Genomic DNA, 23,971 nt, shown 5'->3' with positions numbered 1-23,971 from the left:
GCAAGCGGTCGCTCAGAAACAGGGCGGCCGCTTGCATCCTGAACGGCCACCTCCAAGTCGGTCGTTAGGCTGTGGGTTAACACCCACAGCTCTAATGACCGCTAAGGGAGATGGTCGCGATGGTCAAGACCATTGCAACCATCGGGGCTTACGATGAGACCCTAGGGTAGGGTCTCATCAACCTTAAGCCCCAGGGAGCTTCCTGCTGTGTTTCAGCAGGAATCTCCCCACTGACATCACTGGTGATGTCAGTGGGGCCGCCCCCAAACGGTTAGCATTTGGGCAGGCACGCCCCCTGCCCGCCCAGCAAACGGAGCGAGCTGTCAACCAACATCGACAGCTCGCTCCGTCTGCTTCGAGCCCATTAATGATGGATCACCCGTCGTTAGCGGGGGCTCGCGCATGCGCACGACGGAGCCGTCTCCATCGTGTGCATGCCCTGTGGACCAACATCAAGTCGGTTGCGAGCCCTCAGCGCTCGCGACCAACTCTGAATAAGGTCCACAGTCCCTTTCATAATCGTTGACATCTCCAACTCCGCAATGTTTCCAGAATCAGGCCCTTCCTCACCATGGAAACCAGAAATCTAATTCATGCTCTTTTCATTTTCCATATAAAAGTACTTTCTGCAAGAAGCAGAGGAATAGGACAAATATGCCTTTGTAGGGGCACTCCTATGACAGATAACTGTTTATATATGGATGATGATGGAATGATTAGTATGAATAAAACTTAACGTTTAAAAGGAAGTTCTCCCCAGAGGGTGATGTGTAGATATAACATAGAAATCTACTAAGGACAAAAAAGAACAATATAAACGTCAATTGAAGTGTAAATGAGTATTATTATTTGTTATTGATAAAAATTCAATGAGTAATCAGCTCCTGTTAAGGGTAATGAATATTCTAATTCACCCTAATTCAATCTACAGGGAGGCACATATGATTACTTCATACAGTACATATCTGGCGAACTATTGTAGTTTTTAATTAGATCTCTGTTGTGATCGACATATACATAAATGATAGTCGGTCAGAAACAATTATATATTGTAAGAAACCACACTATGATAACTAAGAAAGATGACTTATTAGGATAATCCAGCAGCTTTGAAATCTGTGTCCCCTGTAGATGAGTGAGGGATATATATTGTAATTAAATATCAGTACACATATATTGACATTGCTGATAGTGATAAAGTCTGTGTCCCCATATAACTATGAGGATTGTGCTTGGGAGGACTTTTATCCCAAGTATGTTAACTCATATTGGTTTTAGCAGATATGCTATTACAGAAGAGAAACTGAAAGATTACATAAGAAGAGAGGTGTTTTAAACCTCTAGGATGGGGGCCGGCATGTATGTTAGTTAGCCTATGGCAAGCAGGGGCGGGTTTGTAATGGGAACATTATATAAAGGCTTGAAGTGTGGCCCAAAGCCTCTTTGTTCCAGATTCTGGTCAGTAACAGAGATTAGCAGTGTATAAGTGTGATTACATTGGTGATTGTTTTCTTTTGTTTTGCTTTATTTCTTATTGTATATCTCTATCCCTGCTGTATTCTCTCTCCCTATTCTGTTGTCATTTCTTTCTTCACAGTTTATTTTTCCTCTCTCTCTTTCCTTCATTGATTAAGCTTGCCCCTGTTACTGGCCCTGTCGCTATTTAAGCATGCCCCGTCCCCACTGCTGCGTACCCCCTCCTGCCCGCTATCTTCCCCCTGAAGCTGAGCAGAGCCAGCGCTGGGGAGCGGCCGCGGACGTGGCGGATGCTGCTCCTGGCGCCGCAGTGACCAGGATGCCGGGCACGTGCCAGCGTCGGGGAACGGCCTCTGCCGTGGATGCGGTAGATTCCATTCCCGGCACGGCCGTTGCTAGGGACCGGCACCGCGGGGCGACCCCTGCCGCGTGTGCAGCGGGTGATGCTCCCGGCGCCTTAACTGTGTGGGGGCGTAGTGCACATTGGCGCCCGGCTCTAAAGAGCATGGGCCCGGTCGTGTCTCCCGCTGTAGGAACGGGGGGTCGCAGGTGGGAGCGCGCTGCATCAGCTGCATGCGTGCGCGCTCCCCCACCTAACATAAGGGACACAGCCTCCGGTAAAAGGAGGAGGTCCTGGCGGGGGGATAGGCTCTCAGTTAGAGGACATGCAGGGTCCGGTTCCCCTGGGGGCCTCCCCGTCCCTCGCTCGCAACGGGGCGCCCGCCATGTTAGTGAGCGGGGGGCAGGACTTAGTCAGGGGTCAACCATTTTGCAGATAGCCTGCATCAAACTCATGCTCCCATGTCTGGGGGTGGGGATTCAGTGGCCTCTAGTTCTAGTATGCGGGTCCCAGCCCAGTTAGACCCTGCAGTCTTAGGTTTTGCTGCCCTCCCCATTGCTGTGTAGCCAGACCCTTCAGCTATAGTGTCTGCATTGTCAACTCTGGCTCCTGTTTTTGCCCCTTTCTTAGCATCTCCGCCAGCAGGCTCTTTGCTTAATCAGACTGTCGCGTCTGCTAACGTTACTTCTGCTAGGGTACAAGGGGGGTCCGATGTAGATCAGTTGGTGCAAGCACTGAGAGCTTTTGCACCAAGTATGGTCGAGCAGAGTTTAGTGGCTACCACACCCTCCCTTCCTCTGAGTCAGGGCGCTGGCCAGGGCGGTGCAGATATGAGGCTGCCTGCCGCGGAGATGGCAGCAGGTGTCCTTTCTTCTGCTTCAGATGGCGATGTTGAGGAAGGCAAACTTGTTGATGAAGACTCTGGTGAGGGGCCGTCCAGATTTTCCTCTGATACTGCGATATCAGAGGCTTCAGGTGGGTCTCTCTCAGAATCTAGTTCTCTGACGTCTTCTTTCGCCTCCTCTGTATCTAATGCGGACAGCGCAGGCAGAGTGCGTAAGCGAGCAGCAAAATTGGAGGCAAGGCTTCGTTCAAGGCGGAGGCATCGCACCCCTAAGCGTAAGCAAGTGGAAAAAGGTGTGGAGGGTTCCGCGGGGGTACACTGCGACAACACCGCTGTGTTGCGAGGTTTAAGGGTGACTTGCCGCACTAAGATACGAAAGGGAGATTATGTCGATATTTTTACTCTTACGGAAAAAACCAAGAAGGCATTTAAAGCGGCTAGGGCAAAAGGCTGTATAGGTTTGGAAGCTTTCAAATCTTACAATAATTGGTTGGCCGGCTTTTGCGTTTTTTCGGCTTGTTATTTGGAGACGCGTCCTCAGGAACACCTGAACATCATCAGGTATTTGCATTTAGTTCATAGCATGCAGTTATCTTCTAGGGGCATGGCTTGGCGCGCTTATGACGAAGAAATTCGTCGCAAGCAAGATGGCAGGCGAGTGATGGATCTAGGGTGGAAGGACATGGAGGTGTGGCTGGAAGTCACGCAGCCTTCGCTTCCTGCCCATGAAGGGCCTAGCACAAGCAAAGTGACTAGTTCGGTGCATCAAGGCCAACAGCAGGCGTCTGGCAAATGTTTTGCTTTTAATAATGCCACGTGTACGCAGGGAAGAAAATGTCATTTTCGTCACCTCTGCTTGCGATGTAGTGGCAACTACCCAGCCTTTAAATGTTTCAAGCTGGTTGCCCAGCAGCAGCCTGTACAGCCTGCAAAAGGAGCAGGTGCTAAGTAAAGCCCCATCCCCTGTCCGTGTTAAAGCAATGGTGAAATGGTTGCGTTGGTACCCGGATTTGCAGGATGCTGAATTTTTGTTAAACGGTTTCAGTTTTGGTTTTCGTGTACCTATTTACAGGGCTGTCGACACGGGTTCACCTAAAAATTTTAAGTCTTCGTTTGAGTTCCCTCACATTGTTAGGGATAAGGTGGCTGCTGAGGTTGGCGGGCTCTTTCGCGGAACCCCCCATTAAGGGTCTTGTTGTTTCCCCGGTGGGTGTGATTCCCAAGAAATTTCCAGGAAAATACAGGCTCATTCAACATCTGTCATATCCGCCAGACTTGTCAGTAAATGATGCCATACCAGTTGAGGTTTTCTCGGTGGTGTACCAGTCGTTTGACGATGCTTTGGACGTCATTAGGTTTTATGGTCCAGGCGCACTGATGGCTAAGATAGATGTTTGAGTCAGCTTTTTGCCTACTTCCTTTACACCCAGAGTCATTCCGGTTTATGGATTTTCGCTTGGACAATGGATATTACATAGACAAATGCTTGCCTATGGGGTGTTCTGTGTCCTGTGCATTTTTCGAGCGATTTAGCACTTTCCTACACTGCTGCGTGGAATTTTCTTGTGGTGGTCATGGGTTTAGGCCACTATCTCAATGACTTTCTGTGTGTCGGCCCTGCCGGTGCAGATAGATGTAGTTATTTGTTGTTTTCTTTGCAAACGCTGTTTTTTAATTTCGGAGTTACCGTTGCTGCGGACAAAACTGAGGGTCCTTCCTCTTGCTTGTCATTCCTAGGTATCGAGATCGATACCTCGGTGGGTGCTTGTCGCCTTCCTCTTGATAAGGTCCACAAGTTGCGCAATGCCATTATGGAGTGCACGGCTTCCAGTAAAATTGCGTAAGCTGGAGAGGGCCATGGCTGGAGTCACTAAACCAAGACATTTGATCCGTTTGTCCTCAGAGATTAAGCGGGACCTCTCTGTCTGGGTCTCGTTTCTTTATGATTTATGACAATTTCCAGCTGCAGCTCTTCACCGATGCAGCAGGTGCCACGGGGTTCGGTTGCTACCTCGATGGTTCCTGGTGTGTTGATCGTTGGCCGGAGGAATGGGAGGGAAGGGGTTTGACTAAGGACTTGCTCCTTCTCAAGCTCTTTCCCATAATGGTTTAATTCGAAATCTGGGGTGAACGGTTATGCAATTGCAGCATTGTGATCAGGTGTGACAACCTGGGCGTGGTGCACTCGATTAACTGGCAATGCGCGTCTTCCCTGCTGGTTTTGCGTTTGCTAGTGCAGCTGGTGCTTACATGTTTGCGCTGTAACATCATGTTTAAAGCAAAACACGTGCCGGGGGTTGAGAATGAGATAGCCAATGCATTATCATGTTTCCAGTGGGCTCGATTCCGATTTTTGACTCCTGGCGCTGACGCTGACGCGGTGCTTTGCCCCTCCTATGTTTGGCAGGTGATCGAGCCGGCATGGAGGACTTAGCAGAACAGTCTCTAGCCCCCTCCACATTGCGAGCATACTGTTAGGCATGGAATGAATGGGTAGATTTTTCCCGTAGCAGCAGGCAGGCAGGTAACAGTCAGCATCGTTCGATGCTTTCTTTTATTTGGAGTCTACGTTTGGCTGGCAGATCCAGGGCTTCTGTTACACGCTCTTTGGCAGGCATTGCATTTTATTGTAAGTTGAAGGGACAGCCTGACTTTACAAAAAGCGTTCTGATCATGAAGGCTTTAAAGGGTTGGGCACGGGTCTCCTGGCCAGTAGCTGACCGTAGGAAACCTGTGGATGCTCATTTGCTTCCGGCAGTATTGGGGGCAGTTCACGGAGTTACTCTTACTGAGTACAAGGCAGTCCTGATCCAATTGGCATTTTCAATGGCTTTTTACGGCGCCTTATGGGTATCTGAGCTGGTGGCGTCTTCCAAATGGGTTGATGCCACCATGCTCCTCTCGGATATCTCGGTCAATGTAAGGTCTGTGCTGTGTAGGATATGGCGGTCAAAGACCGACCAGGCTGGTAAGGGTAGGTGGTTCTCGTTGAGTCCATCTAAGGATGAACGGATCTGCCCTGTGGCACTAGCTACGCGCTACGCATTATTACGGCCGGATGTCCCTGGTTCATGGCTCATGCATTTGGACAGGACTCTGCTTACCAAATGCCAGTTTGGTTGGTTTTTGAATAGGTGTGTATCAGGTTTAGGCCTCCCGCCTCAGGATTTTGGTACACATTCGTTTCGGATCGGAGCCGCAACTTCAGCGGCAGCTGTGGGTTTCTCGGCATCAGCACTTAAGGCCCTGGGATGTTGGAAATTGGATAGTTATATAAAGTTACATTAGACCTAGGCGTTAAGGTCCTTTGTTTAAAGTCATATCACAGTGTGTTCTTGTGACGTTTATATTTTATGCTTGCCTGGTTTTTTGTCTTGTCTCATGTACTGTCCTGTCCTGTCTTGTCTGTTACCCCTGTATGTCCTACTCGGGATTAGCTACTCACCATTGCTGGCAATGGGAGTCTTGAGGGATTTTAAAATTTTTATCTGAACTGACGGATTCAATTCGGCTATTCTCAATCAATTAATTCATAGTCCATCCCTCAGCAGGTTTTTATTTTACCTCTTGCCGAGTTCACCTGTTTTTTCCCAATTCCCCTCCACCCAGTCTTCCCCTTTGTGTCTTTTGTTTGTCTTAGCCACTTTAAATAGTAAAGTCGGCGACCAATAGAAAATTTTTCTTTTTGACAGATACTCACTTATGTTCTATCAGATCCCACTAATACACCATAAAATGTTATTGTTTTATGACAATTACTAAATTTTTTCTTTACTGCTTTCCTCCACCTTTGGGATTGCTCTTTGTCATGCAGGATATTTGGGTTATAGGCCATTTTCTGGGTAGGAGGCAACGACTTAGGGTGGAGGTCCACTGTAGAATTACGAGTTGATACTGTCAATGGTTTGGCGATCTGGCCCTCGTGTAAATTAATTTGGTCTTTCATTGTACCTCGACAGGTCTGGTGTGGGGTTAGGAGTTTTCCTGCTATTGATGAAGCTAGGAAGAAACTTAACTTTGCAGTAGCCAAATTTGTGATGGCCAACTATGGCCATGTCATTTACCATAAGAACATTCAATTTAGTTTTATTGATTTATATAGGGCTGACGGGGTCCATTTAACAGAGGATTTGTCATGGTTTATTTTGGATCTTTTTGAGGAGTTGGCATTTTTGGGGTAGTCCTTGGTATGGTGGCGGTGTGGTGGTTCTATAAGCAGAACCTTGCTGTGGCGGGAAAGAACGGCAGGTCACCAGTCTGGGTGCAATTATGATTTAAGGGCGCTCCCTTCTGTTGACTGGTAGTTGGCTGTACCAACCTAACGGGGGGCAGTATCATCACCTAAACAGGTGGGAAGTCAAGATAGAGGCTGAGCATTACCTTTTGTTGTTGATATGATTTACATGATTATGTGTATGCACTCTGGGAGATCTACGCCTGCTATGCCTTTTGTTGTTTGTGTGTGGGCATAGCAGATTTGGCTGATTTCTGGACGTCCGTTCTTTGCCACCATACATCTTTAAATAAATAATAAATAAATAATAAATTATTATTGCTCCAATAAATCGCCATCAAGTTATCTGCCAAATCCACGTCTCAGTGTCTTTATTTTATGTTAGTATGATAAGTGGTTTGCACACATGACAATGCCTCATCCGATAGAAGGTTTATAGTACACCTTGGAGTAGTGATAAATGCATATATTAAATTGCCATATAATATTAGTAGAGTTTGCACTATGAGAAGCAAAGTGATATCCCAAAACAGAAAATATATATGAAAAAGAAAAAGAAAAAAGAAAAAAAATCCAAACAATAATGGTAAGTACACAATGACAGCATTACATGTACTGAATAATGACACTGTCCTCAGTGCAATAAAGAAAAGTAATAACTGAAAAATTATACTTGTACTGAATATCAACCTAAACCATGGACAAATGCAACATGTTTGTGTACATATGTAATAAGGATGTGCCCTGAAAAAACAGGGTTATGTACCACAACACAAGGGTAAGTCCTGCACTATGAGAAGCAAAGTGATATCTCAAAACAGAAAATATATATGAAAAAGAAAAGAATCCAAACAATAATGGTAAGTACACAATGACAGCGTTACATGTACTGAATAATGACACTGTCTTCAGTGCAATAAAGAAAAATAATAACAGAAAAAATTATACTTGTACTGAATATCAATCTAAACCATGGACATATGCAACATATTTGTGTACATATGTAATAAGGATGTGCCCTGAAAAAACAGTGTTATGTATCACAACACAAGGGTAAGTCAATGCATAAGGTAAATTACAATATATAAAGAAAAAACATTGATAATAATTAAAAAAATGTTAATGAACAAAGAGAAGCAATAGTATATATACTGAATAGTGACACTCTCATCAGTGTAAAAAAAAAAAATTTGCACATGTTCTAAATGAAAACATAGAATTTGACATATATAGCATAAATAGATATATATAAAAGGGTTTAAGCTGAAGGAAGTAAGACCTGGAATAAAGTAACGTGGAGTCACTTCTACTTTCCCCTGACTACATCAAACAGGGGATGAGAGAGTGACTACAGCGTTTATTCCAGGGGAAACAACAGACAGCGCTTCTGCTGTCTGAGAATAGAACTAAGTCTCACCCCTGTTACTCTCAGGCATTGCAGGGGGAGTCATAGACTAGGACTCAGATGAGAGAGCGTGGGAGAGCAATAGAATGATACCTCACAGGTAAAGTCCGTGGGTCAGAGCTGCTCACGTGGTTATTCAGAGATCAGCATGCTATGCGAGCGACCAGGAGGCCGCTCTAAAAAAAGAGAAGGACAGCCCTGATTCAGAGTGAGCGGTCTGTCAGAGCGTCCGGCTCTGAATCAGAGCCACAGACTTTATCACTATCAGCAATGTCAATATATGTGTACTGATATTTAATTACAATATATATCCCTCACTCATCTACAGGGGACACAGATTTCAAAGCTGCAGGATTATCCTAATAAGTCATCTTTCTTAGTTATCATAGTGTGGTTTCTTACAATATATAATTGTTTCTGACCGACTATCATTTATGTATATGTCGATCACAACAGAGATCTAATTAAAAACTACTATATTTCGCCAGATATGTACTGTATGAAGTAATCATATGTGCCTCCTTGTAGATTGAATTAGGGTTAATTAGAATATTCATTACCCTTAACAGGAGCTGATTACTCATTGAATTTTTATCAATAACAAATAATAATGCTCATTTACACTTCAAAGGATGTTTATATTGTTCTCTTTTGTCCTTAGTAGATTTCTATGTTATATCTACACATCACCCTCTGGGAAGAACTTCCTTTTAAAGGTGTATATTAAACGTTAAGTTTTATTCATACTAATCATTCCATCATCATCCATATATAAACAATTATCTGTCATAAGAGTGCCCCTACAAAGGCATATTTGTCCTTTTCCTCTGCTTCTTGCAGAAAGTATTTTTATATGTGTTTAGCAAAAACCTTTAGGGTGCACCACCAACTTAGAGTCATCCAAACTATTTTTTATTGTGATGAACCATGATGTTCGTATCAATTATGCAACAAAAATTTTGAATTAATTTCAATTGTATTACTAGTGCGTACTCACAACTTTGTCATATATAGTCTCTTCATTTCCCACTATGATTACCAAGGGGAAGGAGCGGGTACTGCTTACCTGGGACAGGGCCCACCCTCAAAATTCACCTCTGCTCAATATACCTCCTGGATTTGTCCACATCCCCGCACTGCCAGGGCCTATTTCTAGCTCTTGACATCCATGATAATTACTGTAGTCTGCTCCTCTCTGGCCTTCCAAACTCCTGCCTTGTCCTTCTTCAATCTATCCGCAACTCTGCTGACTACTCCACTTTTGTCTCTCATTACTCTACTTTTGTTGCTTCTGTTCAGTCTATCATAACTCAACTGTCTCCCTATAAGCCTCAGAATTAAATTAAAATTACTCTCTCTCACCCACAATGTTCTCCAACTCCTCGCTCCTCCCTACATCTCCAGTATCCTTTTCTCACATTTACACTCCTAGGGATAAATTTACTAAAGTGAGAGTTTTTAGAAGTGAGTTTTAAAAGTGATGTTGCCAATAGCAACCAATCAGATACTAGCTATTATCTTCTAGAAGGTGCTAGTTAAATGTTAAGTAGAATCTGATTGGGTGCTATGGGCAACATCTCTTTAAAAACTCACTTCTAAAAACTCTCACTTTAGTAAATTTACCCCCTACCCTCTTCACTCTGCTAATAAATATTGCCACATCTCCTTTTTGATCACCAGGTCCCGCTCTCACTTTCTGTATTTCTCACAGTCTGGACCAACCTATGCACAGTAATACCCTCTCTTGCTCCTTTAGACTTTCATCCAGCCTCTCAACCTTTAAGATTACCAACCCTCTTCCTAACTCTGCAGTTGCTGCCTCTTCAACCGTTTAGTCACACCATATCCTCTATAGATTGTGTTCTTATATGGGCAGCGCCCTCTCCTTTTTGTCTCCTATACATAATTTTACTAACTTCATACTGTATGTATCAGTGTGCATGTGTATACTGTCTGTATTGGTCTGCACTTATTTACATTGTTTCTCCTTTTACAACAATATGGAACCCTTGTTCCACCTTACAAATGAAAAATATTCATATACATGTTGTTCGATAAGTAAGGCATCAAGACCTCTCATTTGTAATGTTCTCTATTTCATTCTAATTTCCCACCAGGCCAGAGCAGGTAGACCACTGCTTCCCTTCTTGGCCATTAGACTGCGCCTCATATCAGTCATACAGTCCCAAAATCAGTTGTATGATGGTGGGCCTGGTGGAAACATGGTCATACATTGAGGTGCACAGTGTGATCAGATTTCTATGTCTCAGCAGCTAAAATTCCTCACCAATGTGATAATGTAATGTCACAAAAACAGGTTTGGGTTTGCTATACTGCTTTTGATAATGGCAGGATAGACTTTTAAGATGAGCAGCGATTCAGCCGACCAAGCACGTCCACCACAGATGACAATTTGTGCAGCATTGAAGGTCTGATTCAGGAGGACAGACATATTTGAGTTAGTGATATTGTTGACGAACCGAACATCTCAGTAGGTCCTGTACACAATATCGTTCATGAGCAACTGTGGTACAGGAAAAAATGTTCACGTTGGGTACTAAAGCAACTCACAGAAATTCATACAACCGATAGGATGGGATTGTCTCTTGTAAACTTGGCGTGGTACCATGAGGAGGGAGCGCAGTTCCTGCAGCGTATTGTTACAGGTGATGAAACATGGGTGCATCATGTGACACCAGAGATGAAGCAAGCATCTATGACATGGAAACATGGATCGTCCCCACCTTCAAAGAAATTCAAAACAACTCCATCAGGAAAGAAGGTCATGGCAACCATGTTTTGGGACCACAAGGGCTTTCTTCTTGTTGATTTCCTCACCAAGAGATATACTGTGAATGCTGTCCGCAATTGTGGCACATTGAACCAGTTGCAATTCATCAAAAATAACCTGGGTTCCTGCAAACAGACATTGTATTTCAGCACAATAATGCCAAGCCACACTCAGCCAACCACATTGTTATGGTGTAACAGAGAGGAGGTTCCTAGATGTTTAAGGTCCTTAGCTCTACTCACTCTTGCTTGGCAAACATTACAGATGGCTTGAAAACTGTTGTCTGGATTTGAATGGAAATAAATCCACACATGAGAAGTGGATTTTTTTGTCTTTTGCCCTGGCATGACAATGGGCTTTTGTCTTACCATGGGCAACAACTGTTGCCTGATTTACACAAACAACATCCTCGGCATCAACATCCTTATCATCCTTGTCAGCGCCAACTACAGAAATATCCTCCTGGTGCAATTCCACAGAACCATCCTTGATTTCTACAGTACTTCAACATGTTGACTTGTGTTGCTCATCCCCACATTTGCAGAGGAAACACAAATGGTGGAAGAAGGATCCTCTTCAAGTACAGTAAGGTCTTCTACAGTATCAGAAAGGTCAGGCTCACACATGGCAACCGCAGACACACTTGAACTCTCCTCAGGGATCTGTGACTTTCTGAGCACACAGTTGGTTCATGTACCTTAGCGATTTACATTTTTTTGATACTTCTACAGGGAGTAGGGCTTACATCATCATAAGATGCAGAACCACCAGTCATAAATAAAGGCCAAGACCTTATCCTTTTCTTGCCACTGCGTGTGGTAAATGGCATATTGCCAATTTTTTGGACACACCAGTGGGGACATTGTTTTTTATATGAGCAGCAGCCCATCAGCAGCGGGGGCAGGGCAGAGGGGGGGGGAATGGAGGAGACACCAGTTGTGGACAATGTATTCAGTGGCACATCAGCGTCGCGACTGCTGCAAAACCTGGCATGTTGTTATTTTTTCATCTGCGATGTTATTTGGAAAACCTGGCATGTCATATAGGACCTGCTATGCTGCTGCAAAACCTGGCATGTTGTTATTTTTTCATCTGTGATGTTATTTGGAAAACCTGGCATGTCAAATAGGACCTGCCATGCTGCTGCAAAACCTGGCATGTTGTTATTTTTTCATCTGCGATGTTATTTGGAAAACCTGGCATGTCATATAGGACTTGCTATGCTGCTGCAAAACCTGGCATGTTGTTATTTTTTCATCTGCGATGTTATTTGGAAAACCTGGCATGTCATATAGGACTTGCTATGCTGCTGCAAAACCTGGCATGTTGTTATTTTTTCATCTGCAATGTTATTTGGAAAACCTGGCATGTCATATAGGACTTGCTATGCTGCTGCAAAACCTGGCATGTTGTTATTTTTTCATCTGCGAGGTTATTTGGAAAACCTGGCATGTCATATAGGACCTGCCATGGCATGTTGGTTATGTGACAGAAGCCCTCACAGGTATCACGGGGAGAGGCACAGCACGTGCTAGCGCATAAATGGATCTCAGCGACATAGGATATAGTATTTTTGATGGGCCAGTTTTTTTTATATTAAAGGGTTTTTTATTTTAATGTTAAGAGAATTGATATACCTGTTTGTTTGAATGTCTCTTTGAAACTTTGTATTTCAGACATGCCTGGTAACAGGGAATACTGGACAGGATTTCTTGAAATCTACCAAGCCAATGAGTGTCTGTGGAATATGCAATTGAAAGAATACTCAGATTTGTGCTTGAAACACACGGGCTATGTCAAACTGCAGGAGTATTGCAAGTTCCTGAACAAAAATGTAACCACTGACTGGGTAAAGCAGAAGATCAATAATTTCCGAACAACCTTTATGCGGGAGCACACAAAATATGAGAGTGCCAACCGTTCCGGAGCAGGGGCAGATGAGGTGAAAAAACCAACATTATGGTATTACGACATCCTGTCCTTCGTCCTGACGAAAGAGGGGGAGACACAGTCAGTTAGCTCTCTGGAGGCGGCCATGGAGGTGAATCCTCCTATTGAAGTAGCGGAGACTCAGGATTCTGTAAGTTCATGGACTATATAGTTTTTTAAAAAATTCTAGAACCTGTTAAATATAGTTTTCAGATGCTATGTAGTGATGTAGGTCCTATTTTTTTTTTATTTTTTTTTATTTTTTTGTTTGTTTTTGTATTTTTAATAATAATTTTACATTAATTAATATTTTCTTTCCTAGCTTTGTCTTACGGAGGAAGTGGATCCTGAGCCTCCAACCAGTGAGCTAACGGAACTTGAGGCAAGCTTTGTGGAGGTGCCACCAACAACACCGCAGCCCTAGCCAGCGGCGAAGAGGCGGAGGCTGGCAGCCAAGGGGGCGCAAGCCTCAAGTTCCAGACCTGATCAGGCTGAAAGATTTTTAACACGTGCTGAGGAGGTTCTTCAGACAAATTCGGATGACTTAACAGTTTTCGGTATCATCATGGGTAATGAGTTGAGGAAAATGAAGCCCCGAACCCAATTTCTTTGCCGGCGGCTTATACAGTATATGGGCTTATTTATCGTGGTATGACAGATGAGGTGGATGAAACTACAACGATAAGCCCATACATACCCCAGCAAAGTCTTCCCATGGAAATAAGTACCAGTCACCTCGATGCGCCGATTCCCCCAATTCCTCCTCCACAAATGTCTCCCCGTTCTGCGTCGGGATCACCTCCGTCACCGTCAAACCTTCCTGGGCTGTCCTCAATTGCCCTTCACTCTGCTGTTGGGAGTGCATTGGCCACTCTTGCCCACAAGTTAACGAGCGGCCAGGAGTATGGTTTTAATAAACAAATTTTCCACCCTGATTCCGACCATTTGTAGATGATTAAAAACAATGTTTTTGGACATATTTTACAAAATACCTAAATTGTCCCTGGGGGGTGGCTTGGTGAAAAAGGGCCCTAGATATTTTAATAATTGCGTATATTTGCAGTAGGGGGGAAATCCACACTTATTTAAAATTTATTTTACAGTGAACTCACAGGTGCCACATAGCTGCTAGCACTTGTAGTTCCACAAGTGCATAATGACAGGCATGCTGGCACTTGTAGTTCAACTGTAAGATTAAAAATTAAGATCATTTGCCCAACACATTACACCCATACACAACACTGAAAGGGATAGGGAGACGAGCGCCAGGCTTCAGCGTAAGGCGGGGGTGCTGGGGAGGGGGGTAAACTTCTTTGAGGAGTTCCCCACTCTCCCAAAATCCCTGGCTTACCCTAAGTGATTTAGGGTGGTAATGCTTTGGACCTAGAGGACAGGAGTTTGGGTCTCTGAAGCTTTGGCGTTACTCATGTACAAGAACAAAATAAGTAAAGAGACAACTTAAAATAGCCAACACAGGAAAACATATAACAAAGAAGGGTTCAATTTATTTTTCCTTGTAAATACAAATTGTCTGCCAGGTAATTTTTAAAAAAATTTTAGGCACGGTCAGCCTGCCAGGGAACGGCACCTTCACCGTTAAAATTAGAGACATATCGGTCCCTGATTTTCTTGGCCTCTCCTGTGACACCTTTGGGAAGCAATGGAGGATTGACAGAGGACCAGTTTGGAAGTGCCGGTTCAATGGAAACTCCTGTTGTCAAACTGGGTTGTCCTTGGGTTTTACGCATCACAAAGGTTATGTAAGACACATGCTGACAGAACCACCCAATTTATCTTATCCACACGCAGATTTATAGCCATGTGGAAAACTCTAAAACGATTACTCAAAATCCCAAAGGCGTTCTCCACTGTTCTTCTGGCTCCGGATAGACGATAGTTGAAAATTCACCTTTCTGGTGTCAATGTTCTTTGGGCAAATGGCTTAAGCACATGTTTGTGCAAGGCAAATGCCTCATCACCCACAAATACAAATGATAACCCATGTGAACAATCATTAGCAGAAGGAAGTTGTAACGTGTTCTTCTCCATCCTTTCATAAAATGTCGTGTTTTTAAATGATCCACCATCGGAGGCTCGACCATTCTTTCCTACATCAATGAAGATAAATTCATATTTGGCAGAAACAATGACCCACAATCACATGGGTTTACCAAAACTACTGGCCCATGTCTCAACATGCCGCTGGTGTGCCCTCTGCTTGCGTCGTGTAAACTGCAGGGAGCGCAGGATGAAAAAAAAAATTACATACATCCAGCCACCAGCTGCCCCACAAACCATTTTCTCAAGGGAACAACAAATGAAGAAAGACGACATGACTTACTGTAGTGCAATAGAAGAGTTGAGTCTCGGCGAAGGGTAAATTACATTTGTGTCAGGTGGGTGAATTAAGGTATTTTTCTGACCAGTATTTTTGATGTGTGTGATAGGGGCACTGTCAATGCATTAGAGTGGTGCAAAAACAGGCAATACAGTATACTGTGGCCACTATAGGGAGAACCATATAGGGGGGCAACTTCATGGGGACACAGCATAGGGTGTACTAATATCGACGACAGAACTTATTAGTTTTCAACCATGCAGGGCCGGTGCTTCCACTAGGCAAGCTTAGGCATCTTCCTAGGGGCGTCCCCCAGTAGAGGGCGGCCAGCCCACGGATAACCCACTCCACCAAATTGATGGGTGTCAACTGACATTGTGTTACCATCGGGCACCTGGCTCCTCCTCTACCCCCCACCTGCCCCCCGTGCCTCCACCAGCAAAAGCTGGAGAAGGGAGCTCACTCCTGAGCTCTGTTTTCTAGGTTGCACAGTGCACTATGACAGTGACATCACCCATGATGTCACTTCCATATTGCCGAGGAACGGATGCCGTGGATGGACAGCTGCAGGTCTGGAGTGTGTTTTAAGTTTATTTTTTTTTATTTTTTTGGATGTGTGTATGCGCCCGGCTGGGGAAGGGTGGTTACTACAGGGGGAATTACTTTTTGGGGCACTACCGGGGGGCCAAAGTACTGGGGGCACTTCAAGGGGCATTACTACTGGGTAACTGCACGGAGCATTACTACATAGGGCACTATAGAGCATTAGAACTGGGATCACTACAGGGGCCTTTACTACTGGGGCCACTGCAGGGGGCATTACTACTGGGGGCACTAATACAGGGGGCATTATTACTACTGGGTGCACTGTATAATGGCCACCATTACAGTGTGCATTGCATATTGACAATTGACATTGTCATATTGCAAATTGACATTTCCCACATGACAGTGCCCATCTGACATTACCCATGTGGTAAATGTCTTATGCGGTAGACAAACAGTGAGCTTATGCGATCAGCCAAAAAGATGGTCGCGATGGTCAAGAACAACGCGACAATCGGGCTTGCGACGAGACCCTTGTGGTAGGGTCTTGTCTGCCGCAAGGCCGGAGTGCTTTTGGCTGTATCAGAGCCAAAAGCACTCCCACTGACATCACTAGTGATGTCAGTGGGGCCGGCCCCAGGCGGTAGGCGTTCCCATGGAAACGCCTCCATCTGGGCAGCCACACCCCCGGCACACCCACCAAAGGGGGCGTACTGTCAATCACCATCGACAGCTCTCCCCCTTTGGAGCGAGACCCATAGCGACGGCTTCGCCATCGCTATTCGGGTCTCACGCATGCGCACAACGGAGCTCCTTCCGTCATGCGCATGCGCACTAGATCAACATCGACCCACTTGCGAGTGCTCAGCGCTCACGAGCGGGTATGAATCAAGCCCAGTGTCCGCTCTACAGTCAGTGCGGATGCTGATTGGCTGGCGGAACGTGCCAGCTATGTGCTTGGCCCATCAGCTGGCATTTGCAAGCTATCGGAATGTGTGGCAGCACACATACAGATAGTCCGTGTGGACGGCATTCCTTTTTTTTGGTTGTCAAAGTTCCTGGGGATGGTGCACAGACCAGCGCCAGGATATAGGTGAGTATGTTTTCTTTCACTTGCAGGGGCAATCATTAAGGATTCTACTGGAGAAGAGAACAGACCGGCTGGTATAGGTAAGTATGTGTGAGTGGGTAGGAGTATGAAATAAAGTTATACTCATCACGGTGTGTATGTTTTGTCTTTATTTAACTATGTATTTTACAGTGGGGGTACAGGTGCCACATGTCTTGTTCCACAAATGCCAAAGGGCAGACATTCTGGAACCTGTAGTCCCACTGTAAAGTAGAAAAGTTTTACATTCTTTGGCCCCCCTATTACCCCCCTGCCTATTAGTCCCTGTAGCCTTGGGTTGATTTCAAAAATACGGTTGAACCCTACACATTTTGTTCACCTTATTTTTAGAAACCACCCCTGGCTGCACCCCTAAACCCCAAAATCAGCATTTTTTTTAACCTGCTAAAGGCAGGCAAAAATGTATCTCCCTATTTTACATTGACTTTTCACCGGCAAAAAAAACTTTAATTAAATGTAATTAAATTAAATTGAATACGGGGATAATGAAAATCGGCAAATATATAACGGCATCGCCGATATTTTTGAGCCAATTCCGACCTTTTCCCTACAAATTTATTACCCCAGTCAGTTGGTTAAAAAAAAAAACACACAGTATGTCATTACATGCAAATAAAAATAATAATTTAAAATACCTTTAAGTACTGGGGCTGGAGGGCTTGGTATATGGCCTTGCACATCTCCGGTATGATGACGCCCAACGCCTGAGGTGAAATGAGGGAACCAAATTTCAGGTCAGCCAAGGATCTTCCGGTAGCCAAATATCGTTAGGTAACCACCAGCCTCTCCTCAGCCGATATGGTCCTCCTCATATTCGTATCCTATCGCTGAATAACAGGAGTCACAAGCTGCAGCAACTCCTGAAAGACGACGTTGTCCATCCGCAAGAAATTCCGGTAGTCATCCGGATTATTCTCACGGATTTCCATGAGCAAAGGCATATAGGACAGGGTATCCCTCCGCAAAAGCCACTCCTTTGTCCAGCAAGAGCGAGGCCTTCTCCTCCTCTCAGCCCTCTCCCTCCCAGACAAAATTGTGACTCCTGCGTAGGCCACCATCATTCGCTGGCGAATGAGATCCATATCACTATAGCACAATAAACACACTTTGTAAAAGGCAAGCCAAAAACAAAGCAGAGCAAATTAGCAGTGCAACGACGTTTAGCTGGTATAAACCGAACCAAACTAGCCACAGAGCAAGAAATGCCAAGCTTTAAAATGGCCCCCAGCTTTTTATTCCCTCATGCTAGTCACACCCAGTATTTCCCTGTCAATCATTAACTTTGGACCAATCTTCTCATTTAAATTTCCACCCTTTTTTTCTGTCAGATTTGTCCAATATTGTTTAAATTGTCCATCGTTAATAAAAAATCGTTCAAATCGTTGAGTAAATCGTTACAAAAATCATTTAAATCGTTGAAATCGTTTTAAAAAAAAAATCGTTCAAATCATTCGAACGATATCATTCAAAAAAAAATCTGACCGTGTGTATGCTCCATAACCTGCACACTTTTGTGCTGTATCCTCTCCTCCCGGCATCCTCATGTTAGAGAGCTGCCCTCCACAGTCCACAACTGGTTGGACTGACCGCTGTGCTGGCTGGAAAGTAAAGATGACTACTTGCCCATGCTCTAGTAGTTCATCCCCCTCTTGGTCCTGTGAGCATCTGCAGTACTTTCAGGTAGTGGCTCCCCTCTGTCCCAACACCTAGCGAAGCCAGTGTTACACTGAGCCTGTGCTGTTTTTCATTCAGAGGAGGCACTGGGGATCCCCCTTGACCTGAGAGAGTAGGGGCCAGCACAGCGGGAACTGCCTGACCCGATGTCCCGGCAGCACTGAATCTGCCCCTGGCCCTGTTTGTTCCTCTGAGACTGAAACTGTCTGGGTGCAGGTGAGGTCAGGTGGTCTACAGATGTGGGCTGCACTGGAGTAAAAACATCCCGACAGCCACCGCCGCCTGCACTATGTAAAAAAATAAATGTTTTTTTGTTTAGACGGCTCTGCTCTAGCTGCCTAATGGTCCTGCCAGCCCTGCTAACCCCTCTACACTTCCTAAACCTAACCCTCTCCCTCTGTGGCTAACACTTAGGACACCCCAGACTTACCTTGTTTGGGCTATTGTACTTCAGCCTTCCGGCATCGGGATTAAGATAGGCATCAGTATTTCGATACCTAACTTAAGTCCCCCATCAGGCATTTAGTTCTCCAGTCTATAAACTGCATCCCACACACAGATATTTTTTTAATAATAATATTTCTGCCACAATTAAATTTATTTTTAGGTTTATAACTATATGTATTCCTTATTGACAATTTAATAAATAATGAATTTCTAAGTAATTATTTGTGGATAATTTATATTAATTGTTATTAGTTATTTATTTTAATTTAGATATTATGTGGGTTAATACAATATATTAATGGAGATTATTCAACCTTTCTAGTAGTATGACAGATTCATTTAAAATGTATATGTATTTTTGTAATCACTATTTATTATTTAAATGTATTACAATATAGGTGAAGTTTAAATCATTGTTATTCCAAATGTATGAATTACTTGTGTAATCTACACCATTTGTAATATAGATTGTATTCTTATTGGTATAATTAATCATATGACTCAGGAGTTTGAATTGATTGGCAGCCGATTCTCATTTAATCCGGCTCTATGATGCAATCGGGTTAGCCTTGAAAAGCTAACAGTGAAACGTACGTCGGCTGTTCTGAAACACTGACCGCTAATGCTGCTCACCAATTAACACGTGTACTCATGCAATTGTTATTCCTACTATAGACAGACCCATGTCTTTATCAGATAGGACTGCATCACTGTATTAACAACTTATTCCTCAATATCTATCTGCTTGTCAAACATGCTTGAGGGTATAATAGTCAGTCGATTCAGTAAGAGATGGGAGATCTTAATCAATGTAACTGCTAGCGTTGCATATATTATGGAGGGCTACTGCAACACTCATTGTAATGTGTCAGATCTGATGGATAATAATAATATGTGCAAGTCAATTTATCCTGCATCCAACCACCTAGCAGAGACATCAGCAATATTGTAATTATTATATATGACCTCTTTATCTCATGCTGCCTATGACAGGCTGCACATCGATAACAGCTCCCTAATAATAAACATCAATTAACTTCTCCGGCTTACATATACACAGGGTTGAATAATATGTGTATTTAGAAGTGGTTTCTGTGTAAGTGGAGTGATCACACCCTGTGCATGACACGTTGACACAGTGGAGATGTCAGTAATGGAACAGAAGTGATATATATGACACATGTTTAGATACCCAGGTTTATGAAGTACGCCTGACTTACTGGTTATCACTGGGTTAATCAATAGTGGTGTCACTACAAGCTGAGATTGCTGACAGTATCTTCAAACTAAACACGCTACGTGTGATTTCATTAACTATTTTTTTAGCAGACGCAGAGAACTTGAACTATGTCTGCTCTTGGACAGTGATTTATATCAGAGGATGTGGAATAGATGTCTTTTACACTGAAGCACTTATAATGATTTATGTTCACATGATACAAACATCTACATTTGGAAACAAATGTTTCCAAAGTTCATTACCGGCAAATGTATCTTACCAGTTAAGATTGTTACAGAATACAGCATTAGAATAACAGGATAACAGCATAGCTATAATTGATTTATTTGCTGTATATGTAATACATTGAACTTACTGATGTAAGAGATTAATATTATGAAAATATGTAGGTGTTATTTTCAACTGATGCATATCTATTATTTCCAAATTATAATGTTATTGGAGATAATCTATAATTCATATATCTGATTCGACAGCATGAGTATTTCTTATTGAGATGCATATATATATATATATATATACTAGAAATTTATATCTATTAGTGACAAAGTAATTTATTCCCTCTTGTCAGCAATTGACATGTCAGCTATATTTTATTTATTATTTTAATTAATGAATATTTCTCTATTTGTGCCGCGTTGCACAATTTCTTCTTTCTTTCCGTTCCTGTCTTCGGAATTTGATATACAGTATATGGTTCTCCATATTGTGAGTGGCAACACCCCCATTTACTACATATGATCTTTTGATCAATTAATTTATTACGGGGTCATTTTTGTAACTTTATTTGTTAGTGCAGTGGTTTCCCTTTCCCCCTTTTCCTTGGATTGACACACACAGATATACAAGTGTCACATATCAAAATAATCACATCCTAGTCACATCGTATTGCAACTTTGATGCATTTTCGGCAAAAAAAAAGACGTCTGGTGCTAGCAGAGTCCCACGGGAACTGGCGTGCCAAGAGGGACTTTTTAGTATGACTGCAGCAAAGATTTGTAAGTACACATCTGTAAACACACTTGTCCAATGACACACAACATACTGAGAAGTCAAATATTTAAAAGGAGCTGACAAACATAAGCTAGAATTATATTAGGATCGAAACAAAAAAGCAAGTAACTTTGTATCTGGAAGAAACCAAGGGCCTGATTCAAAGACTGATGCTCTGAAAGAGCGCTCGCTCTGAATCAGGGCGTTTTGTTTTTGGAGCGGCCTCCTGGCTGCTCGCATAGCTGTGGGTGACCACCCACAGCTATAGCAAGCAGCCAGGTTGATGGTCGCGATGGTCAAGACCACCGTGACCATCAGGCTTGTGACGAGACCCTTGTGGTAGGGTCTTGTGGCCGCAAGCCCCAGAGAGCTTTTTGCTCTAACAGAACCGGTAGCTCTCCTACTGACATCACTTGTGATGTCAGTGGGGCCACCCCCAAATGGCAAGCGTTCCATCGGGAATGCCTCCATTTGGCCAGCCACCCTCCTGGCCCACCCACCAAATGGGGTGAGCTGTCACTCACCATCGACAGCTCGCCCCCTTTGGTGCGAGACCCAGAGCGATGGAGCACCCATCACTAGCCAGGTCTTGCACATACGCATGACGGAGCCGGCTCCGTCATGCACATGCCCAGTGGGCAAACATCAACCCAGTTGCAAGCGCTCAGCGCTTGTGACTGGGTCTGAATCAGGCCCCATGTTTCAATGCAAAATATGCAAATATTTACACATTTTTAGCATTCTGATTAAATACTGGCTGCTTTTGCATATCGTCCACTGATGTTAGAAGGCTTTATGTTACACTGTGTTTCCCAAATCTCAATCTCCCTGCACATGTTAAATCTCCATAACATTGTTTTGCCAAGGTGTAAAGTTACTGCTTGGTTGGCTTTGCCCCCAATTCCAATGATCCACATTATGTTTAGCACAGTTTACACGCTGACAATTAATTATAGTAGAACACAAGACTGTGGCATTACCTCTGGCAGGTTGAAGCGCATGTGGTGACACATTATGTCATACTTCTGCCTTATGAATGAATTGTACCCCTCTACCATGCGAGAGTGGAAGAATTGGGGATATTTGAAATTATGCTTTAAAGGTAAAGCAAAGAGTAATCCGTTCCTGTCTCCATAACGGTGCAGTATGTTCAATACGGTGCTCGAAGCTGTTTTATGTATCTTTAGAAACACAATGTGTCTTTTACTCTGACATGTCCGAGGAGGCGATGGAGGCTCAGCAAACACCAGGCGCAGATAAGCTGCCTGAGGGGACCTGAGAATAGAGTACAGATATTTACATCTCATTACACAGTATATTTATTTATATTTACACAGACTCATTGAGACAAACATATGCATAGAATGGTCCTAGCAGAAGTAATATGTTTTATTTGTTGTCATAATGGAATCAAAGAACATGTTTGCGAATTTTTAGCACCGAACAACACAAAATTATTGGCTATGTCAATGAAAAAGATACTTTTAAAATATGGAATCAGACAATAATTGGATAATAGATTGTTGCATTCTGCACATGCGTATGCGAGTTCGCCACTGAGATCGGGACTGTAATCGCAGTGACTACGCAGACCCAGTACAGTGTGATTGACAGGAAATGCCATTTGTGGGAGGTGATGGGGGGGCGGTCGGGGAGACACAGGCGTGCCAGTGCATTTGAACACCATTGCAGGGGCGTGCATAAATTATCCACTGTGATGCCTTACGCAGGACTCATGGCTTGCGCTCAAGTTAGTAATTCTTGAGTAAGGTCAGAGCTTGCGCAAGTGTGCTTTAGGCTGCGATGGTACTCGATGTTACCGATGGTTTTGCAGTCTTGCTAAACATTACGGATGTGTGCAAGGTAAAGTGGGCATCCTCATGTTGTGTTGCGGCGGCATAGCGATCACAATGGATTAGCTTACTATCGCAGTTGAACTGCATGCGTAATCGCTTTTGCAATCGCAGTTGCTATCCTTACTGATTCAGGCCCATTATTCAGTCCTTTTTTCAATAATTTGATTTGATCCGTAGTTAACACTTTTTTTGTGAAACTGAATGTTCCCTTTTGATCTAATACAGTCTCTGTCTTCTTACGGAATGTTCTTCCTCCTCTTTTTCCTCTCTTTCTCTGTATCTTTTGGGAGTCCTTACTTTTATTGGTGCATAACGGTTTAGTTGGGCAAATTTGTCTTCCCCCATATTCTTGCCTAAAAAGTACTATCTGAATGGAAGATCTTGTCATAGCATGGCTGGATCTCTGTCTTCTTATTTTGAGAATACTGATGTTTGTAATGGTGTCTGGGACTGTTCTCTCTGCCTCTCCCGTATGTTTGGTCCTCTATTATTCTCTCTATACGGCTCTCTTCTATGAAACTGTACTTTTTCTCACTTTACAGGTGATTTTTCTCTCCTAACTCATGAAACGTTTCTCTTTCTATATGTACATACTTTATCATATTTATAGTCCTGATTGTCTCTATAGAGTTCTCTTTTTATTTTCCAACAGATCTCTTAAAATAACTAATAGAAAAAGTAGAAAATGTTTAATCTCTTTCTATAAACTGTGGGAAGTCTGAGTTTTTA

General features: G+C 43.5%; 1 protein-coding gene across 1 annotated transcript in view; it reads right to left on the bottom strand.

Moving 5' to 3' along the window:
* Window positions 1-23,971, bottom strand: part of LOC148507432 (galactose-3-O-sulfotransferase 4-like) — a 104,706-nt gene that overhangs the window by 5,292 nt on the left and 75,443 nt on the right. The window contains exon 4 of the mRNA XM_088446147.1: window positions 22,367-22,661. Within this exon, the coding sequence (XP_088302273.1) occupies window positions 22,367-22,661 (295 nt within the window). The remainder of the gene's footprint in view (window positions 1-22,366; window positions 22,662-23,971) is intronic.

Source organism: Taudactylus pleione, unplaced genomic scaffold (genome assembly GCF_031769625.1).
Source record: "Taudactylus pleione unplaced genomic scaffold, aTauple2 ptg000393l, whole genome shotgun sequence".
Lineage (NCBI taxonomy): Eukaryota > Metazoa > Chordata > Amphibia > Anura > Myobatrachidae > Taudactylus > Taudactylus pleione.
Note: the sequence above shows the minus strand (reverse complement) of the source record. Positions and strands in the feature narration are given on the sequence as shown.